General features: G+C 32.9%; 1 protein-coding gene across 1 annotated transcript; it reads left to right on the forward strand.

The window, feature by feature from the left end:
• The first annotated feature begins 10,283 nt into the window (after positions 1-10,283).
• On the forward strand, positions 10,284-13,701 carry LOC143637275 (NAC domain-containing protein 92-like). Its single transcript, XM_077104707.1, has 3 exons — positions 10,284-10,574; positions 11,264-11,559; positions 12,714-13,701. The coding sequence occupies exons 1-3, from the start codon at positions 10,379-10,381 to the stop codon at positions 13,395-13,397; spliced, it is 1,176 nt and encodes a 391-aa protein (XP_076960822.1). The 5' UTR covers positions 10,284-10,378; the 3' UTR covers positions 13,398-13,701.
• The last annotated feature ends 4,140 nt before the right edge of the window (positions 13,702-17,841 follow it).

Here is a 17,841-nt window from a genome sequence, read left to right on the forward strand (position 1 = left end):
TAAATTTAATTCTTTATTCATTTATATGTATATAATATTATTTCATCCCACAAAAATAGGGTGAAATTCAGAATTTGAGAAAAAGAAACGCGTTGACTTGTCAAAGTCATGTACGGATGACGGTAAGCTGACATCATCTTCTTCAATATTCATTATTGTTTTGACTTAACGCAATATAACAAGATTATTAACGTTATTTTTTCTTTATATTAGTTAAGTTTATTAATGCTTGTTGACAATATGAAAATGGTTACGAAAATACAACTATATAGTTAATGCAATTATGCAAGCTTGTGCTAACATAATATGGGAGGAAACCTTCAAAAATAATATAAAACGGAAATTTATAAAAATGCAACTAGATTTTAAATAATATTTTCGTTGGTCATACACTTTAATTCGTGTTTAAGGAAGCCTCCAAACAGGTTTGTAAAACCACTGTAAATAAACAACAATAATGTTAGTTATTTATAAACACTTGATTATGAGCCTATATGGTCGGTTGTTTTTATAATATATTGTTTTTTATTTAAGTTGGTTGAGCTCGCTAAAATCTTGTTATATGATAAGTAAAAGCGTTTTGCTTAATAACGTCTAGACACACCTTAAGTATGCAAAACATCTACAATGTAACAACGCTGGTGCATGAGGAAGAATGTCCTCAAATGGATTCTATGATAAGGATGAAATTAATAGGAGTATGATTCTTAGAACCATTGGTGAAATCACGACTACTAAGAAATTAAACGGGCAAGTACATAACAACCGTTACAAGTACATCATGGGGTTCATCATCCATTCTGTTCAAATAACACAACATTTACTAGAACTATAATACCACAAAAGAAGAAAAAAAAGTTGAACGATGTCTTGATTAAAAAGTCGCTCGTTGATTCCTTTCAAGTGGAAGACAATGTCATTTCTCATTTTCCAAGTAATCCACCAAGTGATAAAAATAATCAATCCCAGTAGATCTTTTTTAGATGACACCATATGAGCCGAGCTGAGTCATAAGAGAGGAAGGGGTCCAATCAAACGGCAACGCAATACCCAACCAAGCAGTAATTCTACTCCATATCCAAAGGATCGAAGGGCAATTACCAAATATATGATTACCCGACTTAGGTCATAGATTGCAAACCGGACACAAAACCTTTATCGAGAAGGTTGGAACGTACGAGTAGGAAGACAAACCACTAAAACCCTCCAAACACATATGTTATCTAAGGAATTGTCAGGATAAACATTGTTTTTGACGTGTAAACTTAATAAATTTTAATAGCGTATGAGTGTATTTACTTTAGCTTAAGCATTATTAATTTAATCCATAAACTTAAAGTTGATAAATACATAACTATTAAATACTAATTTTATCGATCGAGTTCATAACCTTTTCATAAATATTTGTGAAGTCAAATTAAGTATATCCAAACACTCCATAATTTTACATGTTTTTATATTTAAGGTCATTACTATTTACCAAAAATCATTTGACCAAATGATCTACAATGAATAAGGACTAAGGTGATTCCTATCTTGGATGTCGACGAGTCTAGTGACGGGGAGCATACTATATCGTTGTTAAAAAAAAGTGAAAATTTATGTCATGAATCATTTAAAACACTTTGGAACATCTGCAAAAATATCATATTTATTTTGGGTTAAAAATGTCAGCTTTGAAAGTAGATTAACCCAAAAATATTTTAATAATAAATATGGTAAAAAAAATAATAAGATATATATATATTATAAAGTTAGAAGCATTCCATGTTAACTAAATGAGAATCCATCACACATAGAAAAGAAGTAGGAAAATGGAAGTATTTCATATGGGTATAAATAAGAAAGATAAATCTATCACACATGTAAAGTAGGAAAAATTTGAAAGCTCTTTATAAGGAATTGAGTTTTCATAGTAATATTCTTTTATGCCTAGCATGCACCCAGTGGTCCTAACGGAGGGTGCGAAACACCCGACACGCACAGGCACCGGCAAGAGACGCAATGTGGCGCTTTGATGACGCACTTTGCATTTAGCGCGACGCGAAGGAACTCAACTCTTATGCAGAAAATTTTTACCACGTGGTGACACGTGGCAGGTTTACGTGTCAACTCAGCGACTCTTATAGGTCTAGTTCGTGCAACGCGAACCAATTCTTCGCGTTACGCGAACGACAAAAGATTTCAATGGTGGTTAAGTAGTCCCTCGCGCTACGCGAACAAACCTGATAAAAGCCCTTCGCGAGAAGCGAAGGAGCATCTGTTATGCCTATAAATAGCATACTTCGGGCCGTCCACAATATGACATCTGAAAATAACATAAATCAAGACTTATCTACGGGGATTACAAAGATAGCTCCTTCGAATGTTGATGTTAGTATCACGTAAAACTTAATTAAAACAAATATTATATTATATGCATATATCTTAATATCATGAATCGCCTCTCCAATTTGAAAACCAGACCAAAATCAACAACAATATAACTGTTGTAACAGAGTGACCAACTAACCTCGATCCATAATGTGTAGGCAACTGTAAAATGGGATAATTAATCCTTAGAGGTGCCCTATATTATTGAAGCTCACTTACGATGTTTTAAGAACTTGAAAAGAAACAATTGATAAAAACCTAAATTAGCAATGATATTAAAATAGTTATGATCCAAAGTTAACAACTAAAAACCACCTCACTTTAACTCTTCGTTGATGAGATGCAGTTAGGTCTGATGAGGCAGCAAACATATGTAGATCCAAATGAAACATGATGGCAACTTGAAATAAATGTGACATCAATTAGTATGTTAGGCGAACACAAGTTTTAACGTTTGTTAGTGTTAGTGCCTAAATATGTTACAAAAAAATAAAGTTTTATACCCAAAACATGTTACTTGAAAGCCTTAATACTCAAACCTGTTACTTTTTAAAAACCACATGCATTATCATGGGCGGCCCGTGGGCCAGCAAAAATAAGTTTGAGCTTTAGGCTCACACTTAATTATGGCTTTCAAATCCAAAAAATATTAAATATAGATATATTATAATGAGTAAAGTAAACTCAAAGTAATGTATTGGTGTGGTAGTAGGCTTGATTTATACTAAAGTATTGTATAGGTCATGAGTTCAAAACTTGTAATAAGCAAAAAAGTTTTTTCTCAACAATTGTCATGAGTAGTCCACAATTCGATTTTGGCATCCACTTTCGTTGAGCCGGCACTAGCACTATCGCCATAATTAACGCTAATAATTAAATATTTCAATGTAAGTTGCATCAATATTTAAAACGAGCGAGTATAAGATATGATAAAGAAATTGCAAGGCATCCATGATCCAGGAAATATCACAAAGAATTTAGAAAACAAAGTAAACGGTTGGAAATGACGTACGTATTTCATAACAAGGAATAAAATTACTTTATATAGTTTTAATGTTTTATACTTTTATAGATGTTTTGATAGCTGGACCGAGACCGATTAAGTTGATATATATTGATTCAGTTATGAGCTTATGAGCAAGACATAGATTAATCTGTCAATAACAAGTATAGTAGAGAAAATCGATTTAACACTAGCTATGAGTCGGCTGTTTTAAAACGGATTAAAAGGTTGAATTGGTTTTTGTTGAAACCTGTTGATAATCGTGAGATCGTTCATCTCATTTGAAGTAAATATTTTTTGATGAAAACAAGGAAGAAAGCAAAATCAAAATCATCAAATCTGATATTAGAGTGATCTTAGGTGGTATGGTTTAGGTGTTTGGAACTTTTTAGTGAACTTATATGCATGTTAATATGTTATTACATATTTACAGATCTTATGAAGGTCACAAATCTTTAATAACAATGTATTGGGCTAATGATCGATAAAGTTATTGCCTATAGAAGGTTTAAGTAGTTTCTATATAAAAATTTGTCACCACCGGTTAATGATATATATGCATTAAAATGAGGTGGATGATTTCATGTTAAGGTTTTTCACGAGAGGAACACAACTGATATAGAATTATTTGTTGATTTAAAATTATTCTTGAAATATCAAGTTAAAACTTAATATTTGTCATGTTGTTAATTGAACAGTATGTTATGAAGTTTTTAATTTAGGTATATGATTTACATGTTTGTTTTTTATTAACATTTTTTCCATCTTATAAAATCTCCTTTAATTAACTTTGCATTAGCAAGAATTTAAACTTGACAACTTATTATTTTTAAAGGATATCAAACACCATAGTCCATGCCATTAGACCATTATTAGTTGGTCATAGGTTTAACATGTTTGTTAATAGGTAACTTACTAATTCAACATTCAAGAAATTGGGATGCAGGGAGAAACTTAATTAATAATCATAGGAGGATAAAATGCAAGTTGCATTTTTCTTCCAATATTCAATGTTTCCTTTTTCATTGGATTTTCCAAAGAGCGTCAGCAACGTGGACGTCCACAAACCGTTACACAGATTTCAAACTTTTCTAAAAAAACTCTATATTTCTTTTATAACACCAAACATACACAAACCCTATTAAAAAATCATTAAAATTATATATATAATGTATGTATGTATGTGATAGAGGGGGTAGCCCCACTTCCACACCCGCCTTCTCGTTTTCAGGCACGACCCTTACTGGCTGGACTTGCTTCACAACACATCCGTCCTTCCCTCCTCATCCATCCCCTGCCACCTCACTCGGGCCGCAACCACAAAAGATGTGTTGTGGGTGATTTCAAGAAACCGTATCTCTGCATAAATAAAAGAGAATTCTCATATATTATTTTTATTTTCATTAGGGTGATATGATGAAGTGAAGTATTATAGTTATCATTTTTCTTGGAACCTTTAATCATTGTTATTTTCTCATTAACTTTGTATCTGTTATATATTTATATTATAATAAAAAATCTTCATATCAACTAACTTAGTGAGTTAGTGTTATTTTGTTAACATGCCTATTAACAAAAGAAAATATTTTATTTTAATTCTTGATAGTAGAAATGAAATTTTTTATTTAGTATTTGAGTTTAGTAAAATATCCTATGATAAAATATTGTAATTAATTCGTACGATATGTAACAAAGTTAAGAATAGTTCATGACTAATTAAATAATCTTAAATAATCTACTGGTATATATATTGTTTGCCCCTTTAAAACTAGTAGTTGACCCGTCCGGTGAACGGGAATATCCACTTAAGAATGTAATGACTACATTGATTTATTAACAAAGCAACGGTTTGGTCTTTCCAATACATTTTGAGATGTACATGTTCATTTTCATGGCAAACAGAAGTGTACTACATAATTTAGTAAAATGCATTGTAGTATATAATATATAACATGATACACATCACCAGCATTATGTTTAAACCGTAATATATAATATAGACATGAAAACAATTATCATAAACATTTATAAAAAAACCCAATACACCAAACTTATGAAGGTAACATGAACTCAATTAAAAAACCATGCATCCATTCTACGAATGTTATTATAAAAAGCATTTAAACTCTTAAAACTCAAACAACCGGTTGTGACTTTGGCCCCTAACTCTTGGAATCTTTTAATTTGTTCGGAAAGTTGAAGTTGAGTCACTGCTATCATCTTCTTCATTTTCGTCATTAGCGCTAGAAAATATGGTATCATTGATACAGTTTACTCGTTAGTAGTTGACACTAATGTTAAACCTCCAACCACCCATGTCCACACTATGTTAAACCGTCCACCACCCCATGTCCACACTCTCCCACATTCCCACTAACAATTTATTAACAATGTTTAAAATATAAAAAAGTATAGATATTATATTATATTTTTTTAATTTTGTTTATAAAATAGGTACCCTGCATATAGTATAATAATTATTAAGTTTTGCTATTTTTCATAGGATTTATGTAATGACAAATGGATTACCATTGTTGTGACATCAAATGTAGATGAAGTACCACCAGTGACGTTAATCCAGTTAATCACGCATTGACGATGTGCCTCTGAGAACATATAATCACAATTCACAACGTCTATTAAGGGTGATTAATATTGAACAAATCTGAAGTCAACTCACTAACCAAACATTGATTACAATTAAGTTTTATGATTTTTTTACCTTGGTTGCAGCAAAGATTACCACATTCGTAAGCCAACCAGACTATCCCAATATTTTCTAATGGCAAATGCAGGATTTGAAGCTTCAATATATTCTTTCACATATCAACCTGAGAATACCATGTCACTCAACATTATTCATCTTTAGTAAGATTATACTAATAATAATAGCGTGTATTATAAGTAAACATAATAAATTACAGATAATTATAACAATAGAAAAATTGAACGAAAACATTCACCTCATAAAGTCTAGCCGCCAACCATCATAACTAATATTGCTCTTAAGCCAGTTCAGCCACTCTTTTACATCATTTCTTACAAAATCCCGAGAATGATCGATGTTCGGTGCCGCATAAAATATGTCACCTGTAAAGGATTATCACGACCCTGCAAATTTGGATCATCACAAACAATTGTCTCAGGCCCTATGAAAGCTTCCCATCAAATATGTCCCATGCTCCATTTTCACTCTGGCATCAATATAATCATGAAAATTATACAATGAGATGTTATGTCTAAACAAAATAACTGAAAATAACCAGTATGCATGCAGTTGGTAGTTCACTTGTTTATGAGCACATTGGTGATTTAGTACAACATCACCCAATAGCACCTGTGAAACATGAAGCAAATATATCAATCTTCAAAAAAAGGGTAAATAAACGGTTGCCAAACTTATGATTTTAACATGTCAACCTAAGAAGGTCAAAACCTCATTTCTCGCCAAAATAACCCTAACGCCGTTCTTTCAATCTTCAATTCGCCTTGTCATCGGCACTCTGAACCTCTTAATTGCTCCATCACCGCCATGGATTCCAGTATCAACACCGCCGGTGATTTGCAATAATCTTATGGTAAATGCTTTCAGGCGATTGAGTCAATCGGGAGACAGCGCAATATATGAAGCATTTTTGTTAACTGCTCCGATGAAGGAGGAAGACGTGGGGATACAAAACGTAGTGTGAGGAGAGATTGTAACCGCCGGTAACCTCCATGAAAACTGTCAATTATGTGACCATGTACGACCAAGATTTAACTTCATGTATTTTCAATGGCAAGGATTTAATTCCACTCTTCTCTGGCCATATAATATATAATGATACGATGAATTTAAATTGTTGCAAATACAAAATTCGAAGATTATACGTAGAAAATTTGCTCTTAAAAAACAAAGTTGAGAATACCCTTTTTGGAGTTCAAAAGTCGACTTTTATTATTAAAACTCATGTAAAGTGAGTGGCATTGCAACTTCCAAGTTGTATCCCCAAAGACAAGCCAATACTTTAAAGCCTTCAATTCTTTCACAAATTTAACAATCCAGATTCAACACACAATACTTGTATCAATAGATGTACCTAGCTAGTATATCGGGTGAGGTGTATTTTTAGACGCCAATATTCAGGATTTCGAGCATACTTGGAAAAAGATTAATTTATGCCTGTTACATTTTGAAAACAAAATGTAAAAAAATATAAAATAATAAAAAAATGAGTGTGTGCCTGCGCGTGTTAAAGAAGGTTGAATTGTATATATATTTTTTTAACGGCCAATGAATCTTTCAAATGGCCTACTGATTAAATTCACTGCATCGGGACACACTCGTTTATTTTAAGGATTCAACTAGTGAAAACCATCCCACTCGTCTAGCCTCCAATTGTCACATTGGTGTCTCAGAAACAAAAATGTTATGGACAGGAATCGAACATTGATAACATGAAACACCTAGTCTCTTTCCTTATTAAATTTATCAAATAAAACTCGTGTTAAATTGCTAACGAAAAAGCTTAATTTGTTGAAAATGTTTAACAAGCTCTAGTAATGTCTTTGTAAATTTGTTCTCATTTTGATTTTCACTTAACAGTCTTGGTGTGGGGGGGGGGGGGGGGGGGGCATTAATGAAGTAGTGTTTAACAACCTTTAAATGACTTTGTTCCCATTTTGATTTTCATGATATTATATAAGTCATGAAATGGTAGCATGAGATGTAATGAAATTGTTTTACAAGATTTTTTTTTATTTTCTATCTTAGTGCATTGTATATAAGAGCCTAATAAATCCTAAACCATTACTAACGTTTCAGTATGATTTGGTTTTAAACTTTTAAGGGTTTTGGTAATAAAAAACATTACTAAATAGTTTAGCTCACGGGTTGACCTAAAAACCGGCCAAAACCGGACCACAAACACCCCTAAATCCAGGTGAGGTAGAGTGCGGCTAAGGAAATCAGAAAAACCCAAAAGCATTTTGCAAATGGTCATAACATTGTACACTGCCTAAACATAAATTTGAGAGAACTATATATGTTGCAAATGGCCTACTGATTAAATTCACTGCATCGGGATACACTCGTTTATTTTAAGGATTCAACTAGTGAAAACCATCCCACTCGTCTAGCCTCCAATTGTCACATTGGTGTCTCAGAAACTAAATGTTATGGACAGGAATCGAACATTGATAACATGAAACACCTAGTCTCTTTCCTACCACTCCAACAATAGCGGATTGTATATTAACTAGCTTTTTTGAAAACTGTAAATAAGAATGTGGATAATTTAATACCTTTTTAAAAATTATTAAAAAAATAAAAATATATAATACATTCCATTTTCGATTATAAGATGACAAACAGAAAACAAAAGTAGATAAGTGATGAAAGTAATGAAAAAGGTGATTTTACCATTTATATTCGGAAAAGTGTGTTATATTGCAAACTCTCAAACATCAGGGTTTAGTTCTTTTAACAACACAAACTTAAGGGACAAAAACAGAGGTTTGCAAAACAAGTGAATGATGAAATGATGATGATACATCCTTAATGTTAAAAGGATAATACGAAAGAGATACGTGTCCCACTTGAACACACCCACCCAGACCCACCAACCTCATCTAACCACTAAGAAACTTGCAACGGCTGTCTCATATACTTTTTATTAGAAAACAAGAAATAAGTCATTTTCTAGCATTGTATTTACCTTTATACATGGCAAAAGAAACACATCATAGATAATAGATATACTAATAGTTACGCTACTAATGTGTAGTGTGCCCACCTTTATGCCTACTGTCGTGTAGACCGAACATATAACATATTCATCGTGTATCATTATGAATGCACGTATTACGCATGGATGAATTTAAATCAAAAGCGAAACTTCACCAAGTAATCATGTCTATATGTTATTACTGTCATGAAAATCATTATGTATCGAGAGGTATGAATATCTTAGTTGGTTCATAAGGTTAGTTAATTAAATGAATGGTTGCCCGACACAATCAACTTAGCAAATGGACCATGACTGATGACGCTTGATAGCAACAAGCTAGCTTTTATGTAATCAAGTGAAAAATATGGACCATGTGTACGTTTAGTCAGTTTCTTGTTTAGATAATTCGCGATTTTTCTTTCTTTTTTCTTTTTATCTGCATGGCTTATATACCACGTAATGTTTTTATGATCACTAAACCAATAAGAATTCATCATGGTTTGTATATTTTCAATATTTGGTGCTATCAATAGTGTATTAAGTTCTCGTCTTTTGTCATATTGTATATACATAAAAAAAAGCATGAATAAGCTCGACTCGAGCTCCTACAGAGTTAATTTTTAAATACTCATAGCTGATTTCATTTATCCCTAACTATTAGGAAACTCATACAATTAACTTAAATAAATCTTGAATGACATAAAGAACCCAAGTTAAACTAATGTACCATAAATGTGTTCAATGACGAGTTGATGAGTAAGCTTCCTTTAGATAACTATAACAAGTAAACAAAGCTAGAAAAAAAACATGTTGAATAAAAACTATACAAATCTTTTATAAAATATATGCCTTGCTTACCTCACACCTACACAGGGGCGGATCCAGCATACAAACGGGTGGTTCCCCGGAACCACCCGAGTTTCGAAATAATAGTGTACGGATATATAGAAGACGCGTATGAACCACCTTATAAATTAAGAGGAAACCACCTAAAAAAAATTCCTGGATCCGCCACTGCACCTACATGTATATATACACACACAATATAATACACTTTACAGAATTTAGAATATACTCTAACTGGCACTTTTGTAATACAAGTCACAAAAACTAGTTATTGCTTGCCATCCACGCAACTAGTCTATTTAAACCCCGTTGCCAGCCATCTTTGTTCTCTTTCAAAACCGATGTATGAACAAACACTACGTTGAGAATAATATTCAGCTTTGTTTACCATCGATTAATAAGCTACCTGTGAACCGCGAGTGCGTGTTCGTTGTTTTAGCTTGTAGCTATGGAAGGAGGATCATCATCGGTGATGAACGATGGAGACGAAGCGATTATAGGCTTGCCGCCTGGATTTAGGTTTCATCCGACGGATGAAGAGGTTATAACTCATTATCTTACGCCTAAAGTTATGAATCGGAACTTTACCGCTTGCGCAATCGGAGAAGTTGATCTGAATAAGTGTGAACCTTGGGAGTTGCATCGTAAGTTCTTCGATACTTGAATTAATCAATCGATCGCTAGCTATGTTTCAGTTGAACGGATTTAATATTATGATTGTGTATATATTTTTTTACTGTAAATTCGTTGATCGATTTATTAAACATGGTGTTTATGTTGAAATAGAAGGAAAGCAAGCAACAAGCTACGTCGCCACTAAGATGGCAGACTAAGCTGATCTCAGTGTCATAATATTAATATGCATGACCTGTCAATATACACTTTCTTGTGAAATTATTATATAAAATTGCATCTTCTTGTTTAAAATTTTATGAAGATTTGATCGTCGTTAGATGAATTCAAAGGCAATAACCGGTAGATCGAATTTAGATCAAATCTGAATTTTAAAATCGATCGCGTTATCTTTCTCAAAATTCTATTTGTGAAATTATATTATGTGAAATTGCATCATGTTATCATTAAATTCTATGAAGATTTTGTTGTTCAATGGTCAATAAATCTCAAAAGTTTATCATAATTACGTAAATATGTATCATAATTATTAACTAGCAAATCTGGTATAACTGAAAGGTGCATATTATCCGAATTAGGAATCAATTATCTATATAATCTATATATAGGCAAGCAACTTTAATTATAGCTACAGTTGTTGATCAATTAGTGTTAATATATTATTCTGCAAATAATTACTTAATAAGAAAATATGTTGTAGGGAGAGCAAAAATGGGGGAGAAGGAATGGTACTTCTTTTGTCAAAGAGACAGAAAATATCCAACCGGAATGCGAACAAACCGAGCAACGGATTCTGGTTACTGGAAGGCAACGGGGAAAGATAAGGAGATACTGAAGAAAGGAAAATCGGTCGCCGGAGGGAAGTTGGTGGGGATGAAGAAGACACTTGTGTTTTACAAAGGAAGAGCTCCCAAAGGAGAGAAAACTAATTGGGTCATGCATGAATTTAGGCTTGAAGGCGATTTCTCATATTACAACATGTCTAGAGCGTCTAAGGTACAACTTCTTTAGGCACAAATCCACTTGTATTGTTTTACATTTATTTACGGGTGTAAACGAGTTATGATGTCTGTGAGGTACTCGAGACTGACTTGTTAAAAGTTTGAATTGAGTTGAGCTTAAACGAGCTCATGACCGAACTCGAGCCTCAGATTAAGTTTGTCTGATAAGTGAGCATGTGCCCGAACTTGACATTCACTTATCGAGCTTAAATGAGCATATCATTTATAATATTTTTTATTTTTATATATAATATATATTTTTATCTAATAAGTATTTTAGTATATAAATTTATGATCAAAAAATATATATTTTGTATTATATAAAAGTATAATTAAATATATACATATATAGAGCAATGTTAAAATAAGAAGTAAAATTATCCTAAGAAGTGTAAGAAGTGATTTTTACCCTTAAAAAAATAAAACACACCGAACTAACAAAATAAAACACACCAAACAAAAAACACACTAACAATATCCACCATCAGATTATCAGATCCAACGCCTGATATTACTTCTCATACTTCTTACAAATAACTCACTTCTTATTTTAACCTCACCCTAATATATATATATATATATATATATATATAGGATTGATTTCTTTTGAGAACCGCTTTGAGTTTTAAGAACTCGAAAGAACTCAACGTAATAAATTTTTTTTTTGAATTTTTTTTACACATGTGTAATACGTAAGTGTAAGTAATGTACAAAAAATTACAGTATTTTTTTACACACCGAATCGACTTATTACACTTGTGTAACTAACATTTAAAGTTGTGTAATAATCAAAAATACTTATTATCTCTCCTGATTCATTTTTTAATTAAATTTAATCTCAGCCACATATTTCTTACCATTTAATTAAATGTGTGGTCCAGAATTGAGTTCTCAAAGTTCTTACAACTCATCAAGTTCTCAAAATATCCCTCCCCTATATATATATATGTGTGTGTGTGTGTGTGTGTAAAATTATTGATAGAAAATAAACAAGTCGAGCTTGAGCTTAAAAATCTATTTACAAATTGAGTATGAATTTAAAAATAGAGCTCGAACCTAATCGTGCTTGTGCTTGGCTCGGTTCGTTTACCCATTTGTACATTTCAAATATTTATTGTTAAAAAACCGGTTAATTTATTTATTTTTCAGGATGAATGGGTAGTATGTCGTGTTGTTCAGAAGAACACTGAAATTAATAGAAACCCGAGTATGGATAACGGGATGAACTCTTTTGTGGACGACTTGTTGGATAATCCACAATGGATGCCACCGTTGATGGACCCTCATGGTTCTTGTTTTGACCATGATAGACCCGGGTCAAGTTATACTCACCAAGATAATGATGCTCCCAGTGAAAAAAAATTAAAGGGTTTGATTGATCAAGAAAACTCCCCATCGTATTTCTCACATGACCAATCTCAAATACTTCAAAGAGACCAAGACTATAAAAATTTCATTGTTTCTCCATACAACTACAACTTTGACACCAACTCATTTCAAATGAGCCCATTCATCAATGACCACCAAAGTAACTTTCCATCTACTCATGTTAACAATTTCAGTACAAATGCCCATCATGTGGACCAGGCTAGTGGGTTAGACAGAGATGCTAGGAATATAGTCGCCCAATGCAAGGTGGAGTCGTATGTTGCAAATAACCCTGACCAGTCTAGCAAGATTAGTGTGACGTCACAAGATACAGGTATTAGTAACGACATGACTACAGAAATATCTTCTTCATCCATGCATGATATGGGGATAAGGACATACGACCATCTAGATGATCAGTCAGCCCCAACTACACTTTCGGACTTGGATTCTTTGTTGGACTAATAATCGACTAGGATATGTGTGGCTTGGTTAATAGTTCATTTAACCAATATTGTTCTAAAGGGTCTTCTAATGTAGTTTGTCTCCGAGGGTAGATAGTGAGTGACATGTATTTTATTGGTATCATTCTTAGGATAGGAAATTAATTCAATTGTATGATGTGTACATAACTTATTTGAATATTAACATTAAGCTTGGTTGTTGTGTATAGTGATGTCATGATCATTAAGATCTTTGTTACATCTAATTATTAATCTTGTGTTGCTATACTTTTCAAAGTGAAAGAACAAATTAATTACTGTTAGTTTATGAGAAACATATATAACAAGTTCACACGTTAAAGTAATCATTGATCATATACGAAAGAGAAGATTCAAACAAGATAAGAATATCCAAGTCAAGTCATTTTCTTCCATTATATAAAATTCATTGTGCATGTATAACTCAAAACCTTGATTAACCTTATTCTTGGTAAGTTATTAAAATATTCTTAGCAATTTATTAAAAAAAACATGCAATGATATTTTTATAAAACGCTTATACACTAGTGTCTATGTTGCGTAAACTTTTACCTTTATCGTGATAAGATATATATACTTCACGTTGTCTAAACTTTTACCTTTATAGAGATGATTGGGTGAGTCAATTACCGTATATGGGGAAGGTTCATGTGCATTTTTATCTTAACAAAAGAACGTAGGAAATAACACTAATTTATAAAAAAAAAATAAGAACGTAAGAAACAATACTAATCTACATAAACAATGATATATAATAACAAAGAAAAAAACCTAAAAATTACAACAAAAGAATCAAAATCAAGAACAAAATAATAAAAAAAATAACAGCAAATACTTATAACAGTAAAAGAAACAATCTAATAATAACAAAATATAAATCAGCAAATACTTATAACGTCTTATAATCTAAAATTAGCAAATACGAACAAAAAATAACAACAAACACATATAAAAATAAAGCAGAAAAGTCGGGAATTTCTGCACGTGACATTAGGACTTCCGCGGGAAGAATCCCCATGGAAAACCTTAAAACTAAACCCTTTTCAAAACCCCTTGCTTAAGTCCAAAAGTTCACCTCACTTATTAACAATTCATGAGAAGAACATTGGACTGGGGGGACTTGAAGAGGTAGGTCCCAGCAGAGCCCAGTTGGACCCGCAAGACTCACCTCAAAGAGGGACGTCTGCGCAGTTGGACCCGCAAGACTCGCCTTCGAGAAAGACGTCTGCGCAAAGACTAAACTCGCAAGACTCACCTTGAAGAGGGACGTCTGCGCAAAAACCAACTGGATCCGCAGGACCCACCATGCTCAGAGACGTGACGTCCTTACGCGCAGTACGCAAGCTGTTCCCGCAGGAAAAGCCTCCCAATAGTCGACGTACTCCGCCTGTTCCCGCAGCAACGGATACTAGCCATCAGGGAAGGCTACCCGCGCAGCAAGGCTACACGCACAAGGCACTAACTCTTAAATAATTCAGTAATGTCACCTGAAGAAGGAGTGAGCAAGCCGGGAATACTCCCGCACAAAGCCAGGAAAACTCCCGCCCAAATGAGCCAGTCCGTACGCTACTGGAGGACCTTTTGTACTGTACCTGCCAAGGTATAGTACAAAAGATCTGACCAAAGCAGCGACAGCTCGCTAACAACAGTACGACGAGCAGCACGCTCTACTACTTTATGTCACTATCAGCCGCTGCCTACTCACCAACCCCTGTCGGGGCACGTCCATAGCCTGCAGTTGGTGGAAAAGGAATAGTACACAGCCGGCCTGGTCACTATCAGCCGCTGCCTACCCACCAACCATCAGCATGGCACGTGCGTAGCCCACAGTTGGTAGAACAGGAATACTATTCAGCCAGCTGTACCTGCTTGGAAACCTACATTCAGCTATAAATACTCCAACACCTTGGAACGGTATCATTATCTTATATCTCCATATATTATCTGATATCTGCTCTAGACATTTCTCTTAATATACACTTATATTCAAGAGCAATCTAGTCTGATTCTCACGCCGAAGGGTGGTCACAAGGAGGTGCCCCTCTTCTCAGTGACGAGCTCACGGTGTCTGTTTTGCAGGTCATCGGAAGAATAACCATCTTGCCGGATACAACCCTCGTGGGAAACATCTATTTAACCCCCAGATTATCCATAATCTGCCCGGGGTCGATTAGTGTTTCTTCAATAACTTATTTGAATATTAACATTAAGCTTGGTTGTTGTGTATAGTGATGTCATGATCATTAAGATCTTTGTTACATCTAATTAGTAATCTTGTGTTGCTATACTTTTCAAAGTGAAAGAACGAATTAATTACTGTTAACAAGTTCACACGTTAAAGTAATCATTGATCATATACGAAAGAGAAGATTCAAACAAGATAAGAATATCCAAGTCAAGTCATTTTCTTCCATTATATAAAATTCATTGTGCAGGTATAACTCAAAACCTTGATTAATCTTATTCTTGGTAAGTTATTAAAATATTCTTAGCAATTTATTAAAAAAAATATGCAATGATATTTTTATAAAACGCTTATACACTAGTGTCTATGTTGCGTAAACTTTTACCTTTATCGTGATAAGATATATATACTTCACGTTGTCTAAACTTTTACCTTTATAGAGATGATTGGGTGAGTCAATTACCGTATATGGGGAAGGTTCATGTGCATTTTTATCTTAACAAAAGAACGTAGGAAATAACACTAATTTATAAAAAAAAATAAGAATGTAAGAAACAATACTAATCTACATAAACAATGATATATAATAACAAAGAAAAAAACCTAAAAATTACAACAAAAGAATCAAAATCAAGAACAAAATAATAAAAAAAATAACAGCAAATACTTATAACAGCAAAAGAAACAATCTAATAATAACAAAATATAAATCAGCAAATACTTATAACGTCTTATAATCGAAAATTAGCAAATACGAACAAAAAATAACAACAAACACCTATAAAAATAAACCTAATGATAACAGCAAAGTGGTTCTCACTGTTTTCATGTTTCGAATAAAATGTATTTGATCATATTTCCACCATATATATCTAAAAGTTATTTATGATATTTTTAAATACCGAATATGTATAGTATTATAGAACCTCAAATGATATAAGTTAGCATGACAAGCATAGATACTTGTACGCAATGGAGTAGAAGTTGTACAATGGAGACGTGAAGTCTGGTTGGATTGAGGTGTAAGGTTTGGCAACTGTGTAATCACAGAAGACTTAAGCGGAGCATGTGCCGTAATTCAAGTTACACCTGTCCAAATAATAATATTAGTGGCTAATTTATCGGACACGTTTACGGCGGCATAAATTCAGGGAATATGACGATGATATGTATATATATATTCTTTCATCATCTGAATCTTTTTACGTTACACTCTACAGCCAGCCGGCATATATATAATAATACTCTTCTAAACTACTACTGTTACCCTCTTCCTTAAGTATCTCCGAATGAAATTTCGTTCTAGTAAGCAATCGTAATAAAAATAGAAATGTATAACACGTGTAGTAGTATAAGTTATAAATTACAAGTAATAGTAATACAAAACGTTGCCCGCAGGAAATACAAGGGTGAGACGGTTCGGTTTTCTAAATGTAAAAACCGTCTAAAAACCTCCTTTTTACATGTAAAGTGTAGTAAATCTAGGAAGGGGTGTTTATGGTTCGGTTTTAAACGGTAAAATCATTTAAACCTATTATTAGGTTGGTTTTACAATCGGTTTGTTTTATTTTCTATTGGTTGGTCAGTTTCAATATTAACAAGCTGTAATGAAAGATTTGGTTTACAGTTTTAGAATTTTCAAAACGTATAAAACCGTATGGACCGTAAGATTTTAATATATTTTCATTTTTTTATATTATATATATTATGTATTTGATTGTATGTATTTTATAATTTTATATTTGGTTTAGTAAAATATAAAACTTGTTCTTCGTAATTATTTGCTTCACTTGTTTCTACTAATTCTTTTTTCTTGTCCTACATAATCATTTGCTAATTTCTTCGTATATTGAACTCGTAATCATCTGCTTTTTTTCTTCTTTATTAAATTTATCAAATAAAACTTGTGTTAAACTGCTAACGAAAAAGCTTAATTTGTTGAAAATGTTTAACAAGCTCTAGTAATGTCTTTGTAAATTTGTTCTCATTTTGATTTTCACTTAACAGTCTTGGTGTGTGTGTGTGTGGGGGGGGGGGGGGGGGCATTAATGAAGTAGTGTTTAACAACCTTTAAATGACTTTGTTCCCATTTTGTTTTTCATGATATTATATAAGTCATGAAATGGTAGCATGAGATGTAATGAAATTGTTTTACAAGATTTTTTTTTTATTTTCTATCTTAGTGCATTGTATATAAGAGCCTAATAAATCCTAAACCATTACTAACGTTTCAGTATGATTT

Source organism: Bidens hawaiensis, unplaced genomic scaffold (genome assembly GCF_021521415.1).
Source record: "Bidens hawaiensis isolate Kalapana, Puna unplaced genomic scaffold, B.hawaiensis_p1.1 tig00008219_1, whole genome shotgun sequence".
NCBI lineage: Eukaryota > Viridiplantae > Streptophyta > Magnoliopsida > Asterales > Asteraceae > Bidens > Bidens hawaiensis.